This window comes from Pan paniscus, chromosome 6 (genome assembly GCF_029289425.2).
Source record: "Pan paniscus chromosome 6, NHGRI_mPanPan1-v2.0_pri, whole genome shotgun sequence".
In the NCBI taxonomy this organism is placed as follows: domain Eukaryota; kingdom Metazoa; phylum Chordata; class Mammalia; order Primates; family Hominidae; genus Pan; species Pan paniscus.
This window is the reverse complement of record NC_073255.2, coordinates 152,916,187-152,937,956: the sequence shown is the minus strand read 5'-3', so window position 1 is coordinate 152,937,956 and position 21,770 is coordinate 152,916,187. Positions and strand designations below refer to the sequence as shown.

General features: G+C 36.0%; 1 protein-coding gene across 1 annotated transcript in view; it reads left to right on the top strand.

The window, feature by feature from the left end:
• The first annotated feature begins 458 nt into the window (after nt 1-458).
• The window catches only part of TFEC (transcription factor EC), a 177,100-nt gene continuing 155,788 nt past the window's right edge, over nt 459-21,770 (top strand). The window contains exons 1-2 of the mRNA XM_055115330.1: nt 459-505; nt 1,566-1,784. Coding sequence (XP_054971305.1) covers nt 1,587-1,784 — 198 coding nt within the window. The 5' untranslated portion in view covers nt 459-505; nt 1,566-1,586. The remainder of the gene's footprint in view (nt 506-1,565; nt 1,785-21,770) is intronic.

The following is a 21,770-nucleotide window of genomic DNA, read 5'->3' as shown; positions in this document are numbered from 1 at the left end:
GGAGTTTGTATTATGTGCCAGAGGCTGTACTAGTTCTAATGATATAAGAAATAACATACAATGAATTTTACCCTGAGGAGCTTATATTCTAGTTGAAGGGAGGGGATAGTAAACAGGAAATTAGTGTGTGCTAATTGCTATGAAAATGTTTGAACAAAGGTGTTGCCTGTATACAAGTGGAACATCTTACCTTACTTTGAAATAATTGTTAGTACCATACTTTTGTAATCAGTTATTTGCTCTCAAGTAGTGTTCCCTTATTATTCCAGATATTGTCTATCTGCCTTTTGGAGACACATGCTCCTATTGTATGTCCTGTTGTGTATAAGATGCAACGTATCACATTGAACATCCAATGTATGTTTTTGCCTTATAATAATGTACAACGTATGAATCAAATAAGAACAGTATTATTAAAGTTAAAAAACAGTAACTTCTCTCTTTTTTTTTCTTTTCAGAGTCCTATCAATGATTTAGTTCCATAGAGAAAATCAGACAGTAAAAGGTATGCAGTTTTCATACAAAGTGTTGCATAGACTTGTCTCAGCAAGACCACAAATTTATTCAATCAAGTACCATCATTTACCAGGGTGTGGTATGATATCTTATAAACACTAAAACCAGAGTTTATCTAACAGAGTTATTTAAAAATATAACTTACAGCATTAATTCTAAATTCCTTGGGGGTTGGGTCTGTTTATTCCAGTTACTTCACATTAGTGTTATTATATAATGTCTTACCTAACATGGGAGTTTTTAGGGCCCAGAAAGAAAATGATATTTTCCCAGAAACTCTGAATGAGAATTTGGGTGGCTATTAGCAAGACATTTAGGTCCCCCAACAGCTTCCTTGTTTTACTTTCAGTCCCTTTTAAGAGGTTACTTCCAGGACAGCACTGTTCTTCAGTCTGCCATAGCTCAAGCCAGAAATTGAGTGTGGGAAATGCGGTATCCATTGTGGTCTGTTTTTCTGTGTGACAGTTGTTCCTATTTTGTGTTTGTTTCTCATTTAATGAGGATACAACTTTCATCCGGGGAGATGTATGGGTCACTTGTTAGTGCACTTAAATACACTAAGGCACTCCACCAGCTGGAAATTGTGACTTGTAGTTGAATTATTTTTGCACAGTGAATGGTTTTCCTTTTGACATATTTTAATATACTTGCACACTGAGAGCAAGAGTGGGTGAACAGAAAACAGACTGTTTTATTAACCCAGCAGTCACCTTTGAGGTTTGTTCATGTCCACTTTTTTTCTTGCCTTTGTACATAATCCCAAGAGACTGGTACCTGGCTTTGCTCAGAATAACAAAGTCAGGCACAAATCTCCAAACACAATTGTTAGCTGAATGCCAACTGTTTCTTCTCATCTTTTTTTTTTTTAACTTGAACATTAAGAATTACCTCTTTATGGATGAACCATAACCATTAAATAATGAGTTTGTTTTCTATTTCAAATACCTCCCTTATCATTTACTAAATTTATTTTATAGTATGTAGTCTCAGGTGATAAAATATTTTGTATGTGTTTTACAGTGCTCCTTTTTTTCCAAATCCACTAATAGTGAGAAGAAAAGAAGAGAAATATGTTACAAGCTTTAACTGGACTTCAATTTCAGCTGAAAGAACAATTAGGAGAAAAGGAGAGAAGACTTCAAATCAGCCAGGAAATCAGTGCCCATAGAACAGAGTTCCACATGCAGTTTTCATACAAACCAGTGTTGCATAGACTTGTCCCAGCAAGACCACAAATTTATTCAAGTCAATTACCATCCTTTACCAGGGTATGTATCTGTATACATATACAGCCGTAATTTCTAAGTAAGTATAGTAACTACCTCTGAAAATCTGTCCGTTTTAATTGTACTAAAAAAATTGAAGGAAAAATATAAGAATAAAAACCCAGGGCTTCCTCCCAATTTCCAGTAAGTGGCTACAATTTACATTAACTGACCCATTTAACAGCATGGAAATATTCAGCATGGAAATATTAATGCAACAAAGAACCCAAAGTACATACTTTTCCCTTTCCTGTTATTATCATTATCATCTACATCATTGTCATGATACTACTACTACTTGATATTTTGGAGCACTTTATACTTTACAAAGAAGTTTTATATCATCTCATTTTGCTATTTGAATCAATCATTGTAGTATGCCATAATGAAGATTATTAATAGAGAGAAAATTTTTAAAAACACTCCAAGACTTTTAAAGCACAGAGAAGTGGTGTAGTGTGTAGGAAGGACTGTTTTTGTTTATTATTATACTTTAGGTTCTAGGGTACATGTGCACAATGTGCAGGTTTGTTATATATGTATACATGTGCCATGTTGGTGCGCTGCACCCATTAACTTGTCATTTACATTAGGTATATCTCCTAATGCTATCCCTCCCCCTTCCCCCAACCCCATGACAAGCCCTGGTGTGTGATGTTCCCCTTCCTGTGTCCAAGTGTTCTCATTGTTCAGTTCCCACCTATGAGTGAGAACGTGCGGTGTTTGGTTTTTTGTCCTTGCAATAGTTTGCTGAGAATGATGGTTTCCAGCTTCATCCATGTCCCTACAAAGGACATACTATGCATCTTTTTTTATGGCTGCATAGTATTCCATGGTGGATATGTGCCACATTTTCTTAATCCGGTCTATCATTGATGGACATTTGGGTTGGTTCCGAGTCTTTGCTATTGTGAATGGTGCCGCAATAAACATACGTGTGCATGTGTCTTTATAGCAGCATGATTTATAATCCTTTGGGTATATACCCAGTAATGGGATGGCTGGGCCAAATGGTATTTCTAGTTCTAGATCCTTGAGGAATTGCCACATTGTCTTCCACAATGGTTGAACTAGTTTACAGTCCCACCAACAGTGTAAAAGTGTTCCTATTTCTCCACATCCTCTCCAGCACCTGTTGCTTCCTGACTTTTTAATGATGGCCATTCTAACTGGTGTGAGATGGTATCTCATTGTGGTTTTGATTTGCATTTCTCTGATGGCCAGTGATGATGAGCATTTTTTGATGTGTCTGTTGGCTGCATAGATGTCTTCTTTTGAGAAGTGTCTGTTCATATCCTTCACCCACTTTTTGATGGGGTTGTTTGTTTTTTTCTTGTAAATTTGTTTGAGTTCTTTGTAGATTCTGGATATTAGCGCTTTGTCAGATGAGTAGATTGCAAAATTTTTCTCCCATTCTGTAGGTTGCCTGTTTACTCTGATGGTAGTTTCTTTTGCTGTGCAGAAGCTCTTTAGTTTAATTAGATCCCATTTTTCAATTTTGGCTTTTGTTGCCATTGCTTTTGATGTTTTAGACATGAAGTCCTTGCCCATGCCTATCTCCTGAATGGTATTGCCTAGGTTTTCTTCTAGGGTTTTTATGGTTTTAGGTCTAACATTTAAGTCTTTAATCCATCTTGAATTAATTTTTGTATAAGGTGTAAGGAAGGGATCCAGTTTCAGCTTTCTCCATATGGCTAGCCAGTTTTCCCAGCACCATTTATTAAATAGGGAATCCTTTCCCCATTTCTTGTTTTTGTCAGGTTTGGGAAGGACTGTTTTTTAAAGTTAGAATTCTGAGTCTGCATTGTTGGCTGTCTGATAGTGGGCTTTATAAAGCATTGCTTTGTTGACTTATTCAATGTGAAAGATAATAGTTATGCCAAAAACTGCTTATGAAGTTTGACTGAAGATTACGTTTTGTAGAGGGTCTATCACAGTGTGTGTAGGTAGAAAATGCATTGAGATGGAATTTTTGTACTGGGGTAGGAGGTTATTGTAGGTAACTTTGAAAGCAAACACTATGAGGATATATTCCTATAGTTGGTGACTTATTCAAGGTAGCACATCTAGTAAGTGGCAGAAGCAAGATTGGAATTCAAGTCTCATGCTCTCAGTGTACATCTAAAATCTAGTCTAATTTTAATACTATATTTTGAGCACCTGCTTTTGACCAAGTTATTGAGCTACATTTTAAAGGTACAGATATGAAAAAAGAGGCCTTGCTAGGAGGGTTTTATAGTGTGGAATGGGAAATAAATAAATTCGATGAAAGAAAAGCTGTGCACCATTGGTGTGGTGTATAGTATCGTACATGGTTTTGGTGATGTCAAGGAAGGCTTTGTTACTGTGGAGACATTTGAATTCGGCCTACAAGTATTGCCAGCTCCATTTTCAGGAAGTAGCTACATCAATAATACTTGCTTTATTTTTCATATTACAATTTTTCTTAAAAATAAGACTATTTCATTGACCTTGAGTAAACTTTCAATAACAATGCTTATTTATTGTAAGTTGAACTTTAAAATACCTTTGCGTCTTAAAATAATCAGAATGTTCTGTTTATAATTATTTCTAACTTCATTACATTTTTCTATTTAGTGCTTGCAGTTTTTATTTTTCCTCAAAAATATTTAAGCCAGTAGAGTTTTAATGAAAAGTTGTAGAAGATTCTGAGTTCTATAATCTTTGTTTTCTTTGAGTCCTCCTCATCATTATCCTCACAGCCTCATGATAAAACAATATATTTTTAGCACTTGGTAAGCAATTGCTATGGGACAAGCATCATGCTAATCACTTTACATATAGTATTCTAATTCTTCAGTAATCTAGTTCAGTAGCTGGAAGCCCCATTTGCAGATTTTGAACTAAGGCTCAGAGATTTTAAGAAATGATCTCAAAATTGCATGACTAGCACCAACATTACTGTTCTCTGACTATGACCTAGTGGTTCTTATTTGTCTGCTTTGTTGGGTTTCACTACTTTCTCACTAGCTTTATTATTGAAAACGCTGATGATTCCCGGTAAGAGTAACCCAGTATGAAGTAGATGAAATCACAGAGAGAATTTGTTGGCTGCTATTTCCAGGAAAGAGAGCTGATATCAGGGATGACTAGAGCCAGAACTTCAAATATCACTAGGAACAGCTCTAGGTCTCATCTGTGCTCTCTGCATATTGTCTTTGTTCTCAGACCAGCTCCTCCTTGCAGCAAACAGTATAGGCTTCAGTCCCTCCAGGCTCACATCTTCACAGCTTGCCATCAAGGAAAATAAGTATTTAATGTTATTCAGCTCCAGTGTGAACTATTCTAGGGAACATTTGCTGGCTCGCATGTCTAGCCCTTGGCCTGGTCATTAGGACCAAGATGGTAAGTGCTATGCTTAGTTTTTTTAGAAGTCAGGTGTTCGCTTTGATGGCTGTAGGGAGAGAGGGAGGGGATGGTCTGTTATTAGAATTGGGAGGCAAAAGGGGTTGTACAGACATGGCCTCCAAGTAATTGCATAAGCCAGGCAGTTATCTCAATTTGTGGCTATAACACAGGTCATTATGATGCCTCTGCTCTTATTATCTTAGTTAAGTCTTCACCATTTAACACCCTAGGTGATTAGTTCTCTTAAATCGCATCTGTAGGATGGAGAGCTTTGGATTCATATTGTCCATTAAGGTAAAAACTCTGTCAAGTTTATTTTGAACAGTTAAAGTTGGTTCGACCCAAATATAGTCTCTAAATCTTAAACATTTAAAAAATCTAAGGTAGGAAATTCTGTTTCTGATGGGGAACAGGATCAGCCTATGCAATTAAAAGAAAAATTAACGTGTGTTGAACAGACTTCAGACTCTGCAAAAGTGATATGTAAACAGACACCCTGGGTGCATTTGGTCAACCTTGCTTTTGGCTAGCATGTGCCAACATTTCAGAGCTCGCTCAAAACTACGTGATTACATTTCTTGCCTCAAAAAGCTGAGATTTTTTTTGTCTGCAGTGACTTTATGAAGGTACTGCCCACTTTGAAACTGTCTGAAGTCAGCCAGGCACGGTGGCTCATGCCTGTAATCCCAGAACTTTGGGAGGCTGAGGCGGGTGGACATAAAGACTTGAGGTCAGGCATTGGAGACCAGTCTGGCCAAAAATCCTGTCTCTACTAAAAAAAAAAAATACAAAAATTAGCTGGGCGTAGTGGCATGTGCCTGTAGTCCCAGCTACTCAGGAGGCTGAGGCAGGAGAATTGCTTGAACCTGGGAGGTGGAGGTTGCAGTGAGCCAAGATTGTGCCACTGCACTCCAGCTTGGGTGACAGCAAAACTCTGTTTCAAAAAACAAACAAACAAACAAACAAACAAAAAACAAAAAACTGAAGTCATCAGTCAGCTGACACTTTAAGTGTTGAGGCACATTACTGGAAAGATTCTAAGCCTTAGAGACTTACACTGTGATAAGTGTCTTTTAAATGCTGTGAAACTTCTTCATGAGACCTTGTAATGTGTTTCAACAAGTATTTATTAATTTATTTTAAAGAGTGAAATGAGACAGTTTTTAGAGTATTTAAAATAAGAGATATTCTTTAATCAGTAGGAAACTGTTTCTTTCTAAGCAACGTCATATGTCAGCCCTGTGTTGAATGTGAATAGAGATACTCTATGTGGGAAGCTCTATGTTCTTGGAATGCTGACTTTAATTTTGTTGATAAAGGTAGAGAGGTAGAAATTCTACCTTTTCTACAAAAGAAAGAAAAGAAATTCTTTCTTTTCTACAACGTCTTGAATTCCCCACCACTCTATCAACACGTACATCTTACTCGGGAATGGAAGGTGGAAAGAGATGGGGAAAAGGAGCTTGCTAATTGGGGAGAGGATATTAGGATGAAAATTTAACTTCCCAGTTAAATGTCTCAAAGCCTTTTTGTGTAAAGTGGTGACTTTAAGGTTAAATCTGTCTCTTTTTGGCAAACACTCAGACTTTCATGGATGTGAGGCAAAGCTTTCATGTGCTTATGTCCTCTGACCTGGATGGCTACCTCCGAGATGCTTCTTTCTCTGACTGCCACTGGCCTTCCTGCTGGCTTGCGCTGCTGAGTCTGTGGCTAACAAGGTTCATAGCATGTTTTCCTAGCAGCATCAACATCAGCGGTCAATGCCAACGGATCTGGAGTCTCACCCACAGAGCCCAGGCTAGACTATTTTGGTTGCTGCCCCTCATCCACTGGGGGCCTGCAGGGATATTTAGGTCAACACTAAGGTGCTTCTCCTGTGTATGTTTCTTTTTTCTGTTGGACTGCATTGAATTTGAAGAGGCACCTAGGTAGAGGCAGTTGCATACTTGGATTTGTAGCTCAGAGAAAGGCTATTAACTGGAGAAAAATATTTGTAGGTTATTAACATTTACTTTTATTAAAGCAGTGGTAGTGGATACATTGGGGTTTCTGTCCTTTTGCAAACTCTCTACCGCATATGTACTAGTGGTTTTGTGCCAGAATAGGGGATCAGGACTCTCATGTCTGCCTCCTGGTTTCTCTTTCTCCTCTTTCTATAATTTTTTTTGGAGAAAACATATGATTTCTTGGTCTTCTAGAAACTTCTTACATCTTCCTTTTTCCAGCATTGGCATTCATCCTTCCTTTTCTCTGGGGCCATAGGGCTGGAGGGCTGCAGGGAATGGAGGTCGGATTCAAAATATAAAAAATACCAAGAGATGTATATAGAGGATATTAATCCTGACACAGAGGTAAAACTTATGGAACACGAGAAGGCAGTGAAAAAATATTCAATCACAGCCTCAGTAGCTAAGTCTTCGATGTTTAGATCTCATTTTCTAGTTGTGCTTTGGGTGTTTTAAATTTGTTAAATAACCTGTAGGATTTGATCATCTCCTCCAGATATAAATCTCATTTACATTTACGCTGAACACCCTTTTGAAGTCATCTATTTCAAAGACCTCTTAAAACTTTAGCTTTTTTTTTGTGTGTGAAATACAGGCTTAAAAAATTATGTCAAGTGGACTGTATATTATACTTTACATACTTCAAAGTCCCTCTGCCTATAGAGGGACTTTAAAAGGGATAGAAATTAGAGAAACTGCAAAGCTGAAAAAGTAAAAACAACTGTGCATTGTCTGTAAAAATGTTTTTCAAATAAGAATGAAAACATTTTCCCCCAGAGTTCCCTTTTGTTATAAATGTAAGGAATGCATGGTTCGGACTTGAGCAAATGTATCTAGCACTCTCTGATAATGAGTAATGGATGAACTGAAATGGTAGCCATGCTTATGCTAATTTTATAAGCATTTTGATCAACACCATAATCAAGAAACTTAGAGAAGTCACATAATGCCCATTGTGTTGTCTGAATAACATATATTATACGCCTGAGACTCAGCATCTAATACCCTGTGAAATAGCTTGATAGCCCAAGAGCTTACTAATGGAGGAAAATGGCTCACTGAAGCCGAGGGAAATTAGAGTGGGAGTCACCTGTTCTCTTAGAGTCCTCAAGTAGAAGGCAGTCTGGCACTGTGGTTCTTATTAATCAATACCTTCATTTCTGGGTCTGTCTTGATTTTAGGTAATAAAGCAGAGAGAATCAGACAACCTTCGGATAATAAATTGCAGGATCTGGAGAAGTTAGAATATTAATGTTCTCCCTTTTCTTCACTATTATTGACCTGTAATTTTAGTATAATTTCCTTTTACTTATCTTGAAACATAGAAAATTGGTCACCTTTAACTTCATAATCTTCCTCTGTAAATGTAAAGACTGTTGTCCATTTTCAAATTTTTCTTGTATGTCTCCTCTTCTGAAGGCTTTTAGGAATTTATTTTAACTAGTAGCGACCTCTTTAAATTTCCTATAGTTATTTGAAAATGCATCATGGCATTGATTAAAAAATACTTCTTTAGATTTTTAAAATAATATATACTCAACAAACAACTTTGTTTTGCTAATTTTCAGTGGCAAACTGCTCTCCTCATTTTCAATTATCTTTTAAATATGCGTGTCCGGAGACATAGATACTAATTATTTCTAGTAGCTGCCACCGAATGAATAACGGTGTCTCTACGTGTTAACTGACCCTGTGGCTGAAATTTCAGATATAGATAATTGACAAAAACAGAAATAGTATAATTTCTATTCCACATTACATTTTAATATTAATATTTAACTATAGAAACTAAGAGATTCAGTGCAAGATATAAGGAAATGTCATGTCTTGGTTATTTGTTAATTATTATTTTTGCTCACTAGATTGAACAGCTACCCATCCTTCCTGCTGTCCTTTCAGGTTTCTAGAGTTTAGGTTCAAGTCATTGTCTTTCACAACTTTTTTGAGACCTGTCCATTCTGACTTCTCTGAATCCTGTGTAAGCAGCAGCTTTGGCAGAATCACTTTTCATCTTCTACTACACTTACCAGAGAGAAAACGAACTTTCCACTTTCTGGTGTCTTGGTTGGCTCTGAGTGATCACAGCTACCCTGCTTTTGTCTTTGTGGAGACCTATTCCCATTTCCTGCTCTGCTTCCCCGGGGCTCCAAGTGTTCCCTCAGGCTTTCCTTTGCTTGTCTCACTTCTGGCCTCTCCCTGAAAATGTTCTGCCAGTTTCAGGTAATCGTTATTACCATGCCTGTCTTATTTTCTACACAACCTTTAAAAGTCTCTGAAAATAGCACACTATTATCTCACCCTGCCTATCTTATTGATAGATGCAGCTCCAGAAACTAGAGCACAGTAGGTGCTTACCAAATATTTGGTTTTCCTTAAAACTGTTTCTGGATTTCTTTGCTTTTGACTTTTCATACTATCACAGGCAAAATTATCCACTAACACTGCTTCGATAAATGTAAATGCTAACAACCTACAAATATTTGTCTCATTTATAGCCCTCCTCTGAGCTACACATTCAAGTATCCATCCTCTTCTACATAGATGCCACTTCAAATTCAATATTTAGACCCAAACTAAATGAATAAGCTAGTTTCTCTGAATGCTGCCACAAGTGTAAATGAAATGAAAAACTTGCTTATTCTTAGGTGTTGTGTACTTCATAACTGGAATACTTATCCATGTACTTAGTCAAGCCTTAAAATTGGGGTCATCCTTTCATTCTGTCTCCTTCATCCTTGTTATTGCCAAATCCTGTTGAATCTGCCATGTAAATAGTTCTCAAATCTATCCTCCTTCCTTTATTGTTGCTGCTACCACCCTAATCAAGGTCATCATTATTTGTCATCATTATTTCTGTATTCTTACAATATTCCACATTGGTGTCCTTGGGTCCAATCTCGTTCCTATCCAATCTTTCTCTACCACATATCCTCAGAGATCAGTCATCATCTAAATGTGACTATGATACCCTTTTTCCAAACAAACACACCAACGAAAGCTCTTCAGTGGCTTCTCATTCTCTTTCAGAAAAAGTCCAATTCCTAAGTGAGCTGAAATGGGGTGGTGTATCCTTAACCCTCCCACCGACCTATTTTGCTTTGAGTGCTGGGAAGAGTAAATAAATCACATGGTTGATCCTTAGGCAATTTCTCCCGCATTATACTTTTCTAAGCTAGACTATAGTTAGAAGCCAGATAGAAAAATTTGAGGTTATATTTTCCATGAGAAACTTGTATCCTGTTTTTCTATATTAATAATTAAGGGTTGATTATTAAACTTTGAAAACAGAGGAACATGTGATAGGACTAATATCTTACGATAAAAATTAAAGAATTTCTCCAGTGTTCCTGAAGATTAAAAGACTATAGAAAAGGATACTAGTAAGCAATGGTTAGAGTTTTCTGTAAGAGTCATCTTTGAATCAGCTCCAACATATGAACAAATGTTCAGTTGAATCACAGTTTTCAGACATTACTGAATGGCAAACTTATTTTTGTCTAGAAAACTTTCAGTTATTACTTGCATCCCATTTCAGACATAAAAATGTATCAATAATGCCGTCAAGCATTTTCTAATTTTGAGATATAACTTAATGCCTTTTAATAATTTACAATACATTCATTATTGCCCCCCTGCCCCAACTCCCCCCAAGGTCTTTTCTGCAATCAACGTATCTTAAAAGTGAAAATTTCTTTGCTGGTTCTTGTGAGCAAAAACACCCCTATTCTTTCTCCAACTAATTATTTAAAGAGCCAGTCAGGTTTACTATTGGGGCAAGTAGTTTGAATATTTTTAAAACTTTAATCCACAGATTGTGTAAAGTGTAAAAGTAACATATATGTTAAACTTATTTAAAGTTGTTACTTTCTGATTCTACCTTCATCTTCTTTTCTTCCATTACAGTAGGAGCATATTGCAATTCCCTTCTCTTTCTTCACTGTTATTAACTTTTCCCCTTTTATCAGAAAAAGGATCTTGCTTTCTTTGATTCTCTTATTGATATTTTAAAAGGACTTTTTTTCCTCTCTTGCTGTCTCTCTCAGGCAAGTCCCATCTCAATTGTCCTTTGTCATTCATTGTCAGTCTTTGTGTCCATCCTCTTATCCCAGCCTAGTTTTTTCCTTTTTCTTTTTTTTGGGGGGGGCATGAAAGTGGGGGACATTGGTGTTGGGAGTCTCATATCAGTGTCAGGGCTTAAGCAAAATGCAATCATTTTCAAATGTGAATTGAAGTTTATACCAAAAAGGCAATGTTTCTTTGTTTCAATAAATTGGAGCCTCCTGCAACTCATTCTTATTTAAAGAAATTTTAAAATAGAACTTCTAAATAACTAATAGCTGGAAAATCCTGGTTTGGGGCTTTAGTCACTAAAGATAAGAAAAAAAAAAAAACATTTGCTTCCGTCCTCCCATCTGGCTTTTACACATGCATTTCAGGCTCAGTATGCTCTTTCTCTTTCTTTTATCTATGCCCATCTGCTTGTATGGTGTGTTCTCACCCTAACATATTTTCAGACCCTTGCCATAGGGCAGAAGTGCCAAGCAATTATTTGTTGAGATAGATAGCCCACATAATACTGTAAATGACATCTGTTCTGTAGAAAATCCCTCCCTTGTGGCAGCCGTGTCATATTGGCAGCTCATAGGAATATTGGAATTGACATAGAGGGACAATTGAATGTTTCATCTTATCCTGAATTCTCACTCAGAATGCATCCAATACCAGATGCTTTAGAGAACCAAGTAACCCCCTGTCTCTTTCTCTTGTTCGCTCTACACCTATGGTAATTGGCAATACTACACTATGGGGAAAATTTCTTCCTGACCCCAGCTGGTAACCAAATTATGCCCTAAAGCATGAAGATTGGCATACTTTAAAGTTTGTTGCAGTTAAGATGCTGAAAAATGGGATGTTTTTCATATTAATGTGCTTACTAGATTGTTTGACCTAAATAATAGCTTGAATAGTAAATTTCACAAATTACTCTTAATAACATGATTTGGCAAAATTACAATGACAGATGAACATTTTAAACTTTTAAGAGTGCTGATCTCCATGTTTGGCAATTGGATCTTCTCTTTTAGACTATTTTCAAATAGATGATAAGAAAAAGAGACCACAGTCTATAATGGTTTAAGGCTTGGTTCTTTGTATAAAGGTATATTTAGTAAAATATATTAATTGCCTCTGGGTAAACTCCGAATTTATTAACTTTTAGCCATTTGATATTACAAAGGCAGGCAGAAATTGGAGCTATAGTCAGTATTGGTAAATTAAAAATACAATATACAAATTAGGTTCTGTATAAATTTAATTTCCCATACCATCTACATTGATGCTGTTAATCTCTTCCAAAACACTCAGAACATCATAAACACTTCAGATTTTTTAAAAGTTAGAATCATTATGAAAGGCTTTTAAAATAAAGGTTGAAATGAAAGCACTCAACTACACAATTGGATTAACCCATTTATTTTGGCTTATATTTAAGTACAATTTAAACATTTAGTAATAATATGCTGTATTAGTTACGCATTGTTGCAATACCAACAACTATGAAAATCAGTGACCTAAAACAACTATGTTACTTCTTCATGATTCTCTGGGTTAGCAATATGGGCTAGTTTCATTCACTTGCTTCCATTCTGCATCTTGTTGGGTGAGTGTCCTGGAGATTGATATTTTAAGACAGCTTCACTCAAAAGTCTTGTTTGAGACTGACTGATGACTGTTGGCTGAGCCGTGTGTCTCTAGCAGTATGGTTTGGCTTCTTCATATGTGGATCTAAAAGTGAGAAGAAAGGGGACTGGTCGTAATGTGGAAATTATTTTAAACTTCTACTTGTATGTTGTCCCTTCAGCCAAATCATCATGGCTAACTCTAGAGTCGCCGTGGGAGAAGACTGCATAATGGAGTGGATAGAGGGAGGTGTGATTCATTGGGTACCCAAACTGTAAAAATCTACCACATATTGCTATTCAGGATTACCAGTTAGCAGAACCTTACTTTCCTAATTATTTAACATGGTGCAGTCATTACTAGAATCTTGTGCTAAATCCTGTAAATCTGCAAGAGAAGAGAACTGTGTAGAAAATGTAAAGATCAGTGAAACGAATTCCTTACTTGATCAGTTTTTCTCTCTACATATTTTTGATACCGATTCTTTGTAGGACATGTGGTTTGCCAATATTTATTCCCTATCTATCTTTTCATCCTTTTAACAAGATCTTTCACAGAGAAAAACATTTTAATTTTGATAAAGTCCAATTTAATGAATATTTATTTTATGGATTGTGCTTTTGGTATCGTGTAAGAACTCTTTTTATACATTGCTAGATTCAATTTGCCAGTATTTTGCTGAAGACTTTTGCTTCTAAATCTATGAAAGATATTGATCTGTAATTTTCTTTTCCTTCCTTCCTTCCTTCCTTCCTTCCTTTTCTTCCTCTCTCTTTCTTTCTTCTTTTCCTTCTTGCTTTTGTTGTTTTTGTCTGGTTTTGGTATCAAGGTGATGCTGATCTCATAACATAAGTTGGGAAGTATTCATTTAAATGATATTTTCTGAAAGAGATTCTGTGTAATTGGTGCCAATTCTTAGTTAATGTTTGGTCATCTGGGCCTAAAGATTAATTTATTGTTTTCAAATTTAAGATCAGTTACTCTAACAGTTATAGGGTATTAAAATCGCCGACTAAAATTGTGGATTTGTCTATTTTTCTTTCAGTTCTCTCAGTTTTCCTTCTATATATGTTGATGAACTGTTGTTTGGTGCATGTACAGTAGGATGCCTAGGTGTTCTTGGTGGATTTACCCTTTCACTATTATGTAATAGCCTTCTTTGTTTCTGCTTAAGTCTTTTTGCTCAGAAGTCTATTTTATGTGATACTAATACAGTTATTCTTGGTTGCGGCTGGGCGCAGTGGTTCACGCCGAGACCAGTCTAGGCAACACAGTGAAACCCCATCTCTACTAAAATAGAAAAATTAGCTGGGCGTGGTGGTGCACGCCTGTAGTCCTAGCTACTCGGGAGACTGAGGCAGGAGAATCGCTTGCACCCGGGAGAGGGAGGTTGCAGTGAGCCGAGATCGTGACACTGCACTCCAGCCTATGCAGCAGAGTGAGACTCCGTCTCAAAAAAAAAGAAAAAAAAGTTAATGTTTGCATAGTATATCTTTTTCTATCCACTCAATTTGCTTATATTATCATGTTTTTAGCAAGTTTCTTATAATTTTGGTCATGTTTTTATCCACCTTGCTAATCTCTATCTTTTGATTGATATGTTTAGATCAGTTACAGTTAGTGTAACTATTGATATGTGAAGGGTTAAGTCTGTCAGTTTATTTATTTATTGTTTGTTTGTTCACTCACTCTGTTTCTCATTCTTTGATTTCCCTTTTCTGTCCTTACTGTAGATAATTTAAACATTTTTCAGAGTTTCATTTTGATTTATTTACACTATTTCTGAGTCCATATCATTGTATAGTTTTGTTTTGTTTTGTTTTTTAGTGGTTGCTCTGGGTATTACAGCACAATAATCTTCCTTTATTCACAGTTTTGTTTGTGCTGTTTTCGGTTATCCATGGTTAACCGTGGTTTAAAAATATCAAATACAAAATTCCAGAAATAAACAATTCACAGGTTTGAATTGTGCTCCATTCTGAGGAGTGTGATGAGATCACACACCTTCCTTCTCTGTCCCCTGTGGAATATGAATCACCCCTTTGTCCTGCATCGCCATACTATAAAAGCTACTTTCTGTTAGTCACTTAATAGCCATTTTCATTATCAGATTAACTTTTGCTGTCTCACACTGCTTGTGTCCAAGTCACCCTTATTTTACTTAATAATGGCCCAAAAATGCAAGAATATTGATGTTGGCATATTGTTATAATTGTTCTATTTTATTATGTTGTTGTTAATATCTGACTGAAGCTAATTTGTAAATTAAAATTTATCATAGACATGTCTATATAGGAGAAAACATAGTAAATGTAGAGTTCAGTACTAATGCAGTTTCAGGCATCTACTGGGGGTCTTAGAACATATCCTCCCATGGATAAAGGGGGACTACTGTATACATATATCTACTGTCACGGTCTACATACTTCATAGTCTCCTGTATTGACATTTTACCACTTTGTGTAAAGTATAGAAAATTGATTTATATTCAGATTCTTTTATCCTGCCCACTTTCTTTTTTCTTTCTTTCTTTTTTTTTTTTTTTTGAAACAGAGTGTCGCTCTGTCGCCAGGCTGGAGTGTAGTGGTGCAATCTCAGCTCACTGCAACCTCCGACTCCCTGGTTCAAGCGATTCTCCTGCCTCAGCCTCCCGAGTAGCTGGGATTACAGGCATGCGGCACCACGCTCAGCTAATTTTTGTATTTTTGGTAGAGATGGGGTTTCACCATGATGGCCAGGATGTTCTCGATTTCCTGACTTCGTGATCTGCCCGCTTCGGCCTCCCAAAGTGCTGGGATTACAGGCGTGAGCCACAGCGCCCAGCCTATCTTGCCCACTTTCTATTTATAATATTAGTTTGTCTAAATACTTTGAGCACACATCAGAAGGCATTGTAATATTTGCTTAAATCATCAAACATGACTTTACAAGCGCATGAAAAAAGAACTGTCAAAACTCAAGAATAAGAAAACAACCCAGTTTAAAACGCACAAAATATCGGGACAGATACTTTACAAAAGAAGATATACAAGTGGAAAAAAAAACGCATAGTAAGAGGACTCTCAGTATCATATGTCATGGAGAAGTTGCAAATTAATATGACAGTGAGATTCTACTATACACATATTAGAATGGCTAAAATCCAAAACAATGAAAATACCACATATTGTCAAGGATCTACCTGCTCCAACCTTCCTTTTTTCTTTTGTTTTATTTTTGGAGAGAGAAATACAGTTTAATTTCGTCACCAAATGAAAACGACATTAAGGACAGATTATGCTCATTTAAAATATGAGACTATTTGACAAGTATGAAGGTAATAGCAATACAAAAGTGAAGCAACAGTCAGAGATTTTATAAAGAAACCACCCTTAAAAAGTTTATATCTCAGGAAGGCAAGACAAGTAGTTATAGGGGTGTGTGTGTTTATGTGTGTGTGTGGAGCGGGGAGTGTTGATGTTGGCTGAGCCCATAAGACAGTAGAAATCTTAGTCAAAGTATCTGGGAAAAAGTCCTGTAAGAGTTGTTGAAGAAGAAGGATTTAGTCAATAAAGGGAAATACAAAGTTATATTTAAGACGTATTAAGTTCAAGATTACAATGGAAAAGTGGTAGTAAGTAGTTAGTACTGGATTTGGATTAGACTTTAGAAGAGGAAACACATCTAATGCACAGATGTGGCAGTTAGTTGCAGAGGCAATAGATGAAGCCAAGACAAAGAAGGATAATAAGCAAAGGATAGAATCTTGGAATACACTCATGATTAGGAGGGAAGAGAGGAAGGGTTGAGAGTAGTGGATGAGAAAAAAAGTAGTGTGATATGATAGAGGGCAAAGCAAGAGATATTCAAGAAAGAGAGCTCCTCCAGATGCAGTAGAAAAAAAAATAAAAGGAAATGTAGAATCCCTAAAGGTCATTGAACTGAGGTGATCATAGCTGACCTTTGAAAGTGTCATAGTTTCAAAAAGATTTGGGAACAGAAGCCAGATTACAACATATTAATGAGTGAGTTCAAAATATAAAAGGCTACTTTGGTAGTAAAAGGAGGAAAGGGGAACTGACGATAGTTTCAGGGTACATCACAGTAAAGTCTTAGTGATAGGACCATAGTCTACAGCATTTGTATTAGTCACATATATTGGATATGGCATATGAAGCTTTGGGGTTTGGATATGTGTGTATGTATATGTGTATGTGTGTATGTATATGTGTATGTGTGTATGTGTCCACACATGCATGCTAGCACATTTGCTACAATGTCACCTTTTCACTCATGCATGCCTGTACCCCTAAACACACACACTTTTGTTTTGTTTTTGCAATTAGTATAGTTGCATAACTAGAAGTGCTTTATGTTTTCAATAAAACAGAAAAACTTTATGAAAAAATAGGATTTAAGGTGAGTTAAGGCAAAAAAGTTTTGAAAATTCAGTGGTTTTATGGCCAAATATTAGACTACATTCTGAAAAGGTCAAACCATGAAAGGGATATTAAGTAAGCAGCCCTGTATTATAAATTTTGTAAATCTTGGATACCATTTTAATGATGCTTTTGCAAGTGGGTATTACGCTTGTTAATTAAAGTTGAAAAAATAACCAACATCCTCATTATTAGTATCTATAAGTAGCAGTTCATCTGCTGAATATCCCAGGCATATATATTTAAAGCACAATGTGTTACATAAAATCAGTGATTGTAAGTTTAATTAACATCGAATGAGACTTAGCAATTTAACTTCAATTTACAGCATAAAGGTTACCTGTGCTGAGCTCATTCCATAATACTGGTGCTATTATAACATTGAACAGTAAATTGACCACTGAATAAAAAATAAGAACAAAGAAAAGCCATTTGTAAGTTGGACCATCTGTAAGACTACTATATCCCAATGTACTCTGTTTTTTTGTTGTTTTTTTTGTTTGTTTGTTTTTATTTTGTTTTGTTTTGTTTTGTTTGAAACGGAGTCTTTCTCTGTCACCCAGGCGGGAGTGCAGTGGCTCAATCTGAGGTCACTGCAACCTCAGCCTCCCAAGTTCAAGCAATTCTCCTGCCTCAGCCTCCCAAGTAGCTGGGACCACAGGCACATGCCACCATGCCTGGCTAATGTTTTGCATTTTTGGTAGAGACGGGATTTCATCATATTAGCCAGGATGGTCTCGATCTCCTGACCTTGTGGTCCGCCTGTCTCAGCCTCCCAAAGTGCTGGGATTACAGGCGTGAGCCACCATGCCTGGCCAAAATGTATTCTTATTTTAAAATTTTAAATACATTTGTCATTACATGGTAGTACTTACGAAAAACTAAAACCTGAAGTCTAGTCTAGACCTAAACATAATGAGAAAAAAGTAATCACATTAACAGCTGTTGGTCTTATGCATCTGACTTCAAACCAATTCTGACTTTTATAACATTGTTCAGGTTACCAGGTGCTGGAGGCAAATTCTCTGTAGTGTTTATGATCTCACACTCAGGAATCAAGATTATTTATGTCCTTTTCTCCCTCCTTAATGTATTTAAAACTACCTCATATGTTATTCTGTTGGTGTCCAATCTGTTTCACTGGTTTCTATACTTGTCCTGCCTACTTTCAATTTCTTCTTGTGGTTTTGTTTTTGTAAATTCGACTCACTTTTATAAGTTCTTTCAAATTTGTGCAGCCTGGGGAAAATGGAAAATGAAGGAAAATCACCAAAACCTTATGCACAAAAGTTTTGCAAACCGCCTTAAAAAGTTTATATCTCAGGAAGGTAAGACAAGTGAACATTACCACATTTCTGTTAATGATTTTTTGGTGGGTCAGGTTATGTCTATACTAACTTTTAGAGCTTGCATTTCCCCCAAGGTATATCCACCTATGAATATATTTTCCTAACATACACTTTGATCTTGCTTTCCCTATCGGAACTTTGGAAATCAATGATGTCATAATATTTGCGGAGAAGACAGGGATTTGTCTATAAAAAAGTTAGAGATTATTTTTGGCATAGCAGATGTAAAATATGGAATATGAAGTGACACAGAGAATATGCATTTGGTAAGAGCACAGTGAAAAAGTGATAAAATTAAACAAAAAAAGAAAGAAGAAACAAAATGAGACCCACGCTAAAGCCATTTAACAGGTTAGTCATATATTAAATTGTGGAGCATATACATCTAATATTCAGAAGTCAAAGCCTCAAATTTTGCATTTTCAGTTTTTCTTTCTGAAATGCTTTTCTTTTCTTTCTGAAAAGAAAGGGTCTTTTCTTGCCCATTTTGTTGTCCTGTGCCTTTATGATCCTTCTTTCTCATATGTGTGCCCTTGAAATATTTGTTCTCATTTTTAAAAAAGTAAAAATAAAGGGCTCATCTAAGAATTGTACCTGTAGATTTTTCTTTTGGTTTCCATTTTTCAAACATATATATTCTATGGACCACATTGCAGAGTTCATGTGTCTTACCATGGTTTCATGGATGTCACGTCTTCTTACTAGAGATTTTCCCGTGAGGACAAGGCCCAAGTCTACTACTTACTTTGAAATTTCAAAGTACTCAGTCTGCTGATGTATTAACTCAATAGGTACTCAGTAAATGTTAATTGGTTGGATAAATGAAACAATGAAAGAGATGCAAGTCCCTTCACCTTTGTAAAAAATTATTAATCTATGCTTCCTTTAAACTGGTTTAAATTGTTGTAAGGGCATTTATTGGGGCCTTTTGTTAATTTAACTTGCATTTTGTTGTAGAGCCTATGGAAGTGTCTAGTCCTAAAGTAATGGTCAGACTCGCTTCCATAGTATATTTTCTGGACATAGGATTAGAGATCTAATCTGGCAAGTGGTTAACTACTCAGTGACTATCGAGGTGACCCACATTTTCTACTTTTTCACCCCTGATATGGGTAAAGAGAGCAGTAATAAACATCTCAGAAATATGCCTTGTGTAGTTGGTGGAGAATGCCCAAACAAATTAATTAAATGTATTAATGTGGTGAGCATCTCCTTTAACCATAGCCTGATTTTAAGTCTGTTAGAACAACATCAAAAGAAGGGTATGTTCAGTAAAAGTTTAATTCATGTACACATACATATTAAACTTCCTTCTTAAACATTGAGTGTTAAAATGTCATCATAATGGAACAAAAATACTTCCACTGAAATGTAAAATACTAAAATATCTGATTATACTTATTTTGCCTCAGGTAACATATTTATTTTAGAATTAATGGAATACACGAAAGTTGTATTTGCCAAGATTTTTGTCTATTTAAGTCTGCTGTTCCAAAGCAGTGTTACAGTCCTATTACAGCTAATCAAATGGAGTCTTCAGGCTTTGTCAGTTAGTTGAACTTCAAGTTGTAACTAGTATTAAAGTAATAGATGCATAAGAACCAAACAGTAATATCTAACTCCTGCCATTTATTCTTTCCACTTGAACCTTAGGGCAATGTGAAAGTGCTTTCGAGTTCACAGGGGAATTCACTGGAGACACTGGGATAAGATCTGATCTCTGAAAGGATGATTAATAGGTAAAAAAGGTCCCTATATTTGGAAGTTTAAATTATGTCTTTATGGGAGATCTAGTAGCTTTACTGGAGACAAAGGTCGGACAGTGTTCCCATTAAAATGGCATTTTGCAGAGCAAACATCGTCACTGTAAGAATTTGCTCTGGGCTAAAGTTGGCATCAAGATTCTAGCCCAGAAGCTATTTTGTTTGAGAGATTCAGTTTGGCCATTTTAGTTTAATGGTTAAAGGGGATGAATAGTATATATATCTTACTACTTCTTTTCCTTTTTTTTTAGTGTAATTATCAAATTGTTTTTGGCATGGCATTTGCAAATGGATAATCTTTTTTTCTATACAACTAAGCACATGTTTATAAAAAGAAGAATTTAGAACAATGCACATTTTCAGCCTTGAATGATTCTGTAAATTGGGTTAAGAAATTTGAGTTCTTGTTATTTTTATTTATTTAAAAATTTTATTAGAGATGTTTCTCCATCTAGAGTATAATTGACTCAATTTTGACATCTATTTGGAAGCCAAATATCTTTGTTTATATAGGGTCTTGAGTCTCTAGTTTTATTCTCTTACGGAAACATCTTGTAAATAATGTTGATTTTCTAATGGTGGGGACATATTACAGATGTTTATGAATTGCCTGTATTAAGATTGCTTTTCTGTTAGTGATGACCTAGCTGAGGGAGAAGCACACTGAAGGAAAACACAATTGTAAACTTCTAAGGGAAAGGCAACATTAACAAGTTGTTTCACTATTTACACATTTGCTTTTATTTAGGATCTTACATTGTTTAATAGTACTTGCAACAATTGAAAGCTAAATGACACTTTAAAAAAAGCTAAATGAGAAAAGAGAACACTAGATGCTAATGCTCTTATTATTCAATGTTCTTCATACAATTCTGAATTATATTACCAATTTCCCTGAAGAAGTTTTATGCATAAGGAATTAGAAGAAAAAGTATTTCTTGTGTATTCTCTTGTAAGTCTACAGTTCAGATCTCTAGCATAATTTTTTTTTTCCTTTTTTTATTATACTTAAGTTCTGGGATACATGCGCAGAACGTGCAGGTTTGTTACATAGGTACACATGTGCCATGATGGTTTGCTGCACCCATCAACCTGTCATCTACATTAGGTACTTCTCCTGATGCTATCCCTCCCCTTGCCCCCCACCCCTGACAGGCCCTGGTGTGTGATGTTCCCCTCCCTGTGCCCTATGTTCTCATTGTTCAACTCCAACTTATGAGTGACAACATGTGGTGTTTGGTTTTCTGTTCCTGTGTTAGTTTGTTGAGAATAATGGTTTATAGCTTCATTCATGTCCCTGCAAAGGACATGAACTCATTTTTTACCATCACATAACTCTATCGGTAAACATTTTTGAGCACGTGCAAAGTATCTATGTCTTATTAGATTGTAAAATTTTTACTTC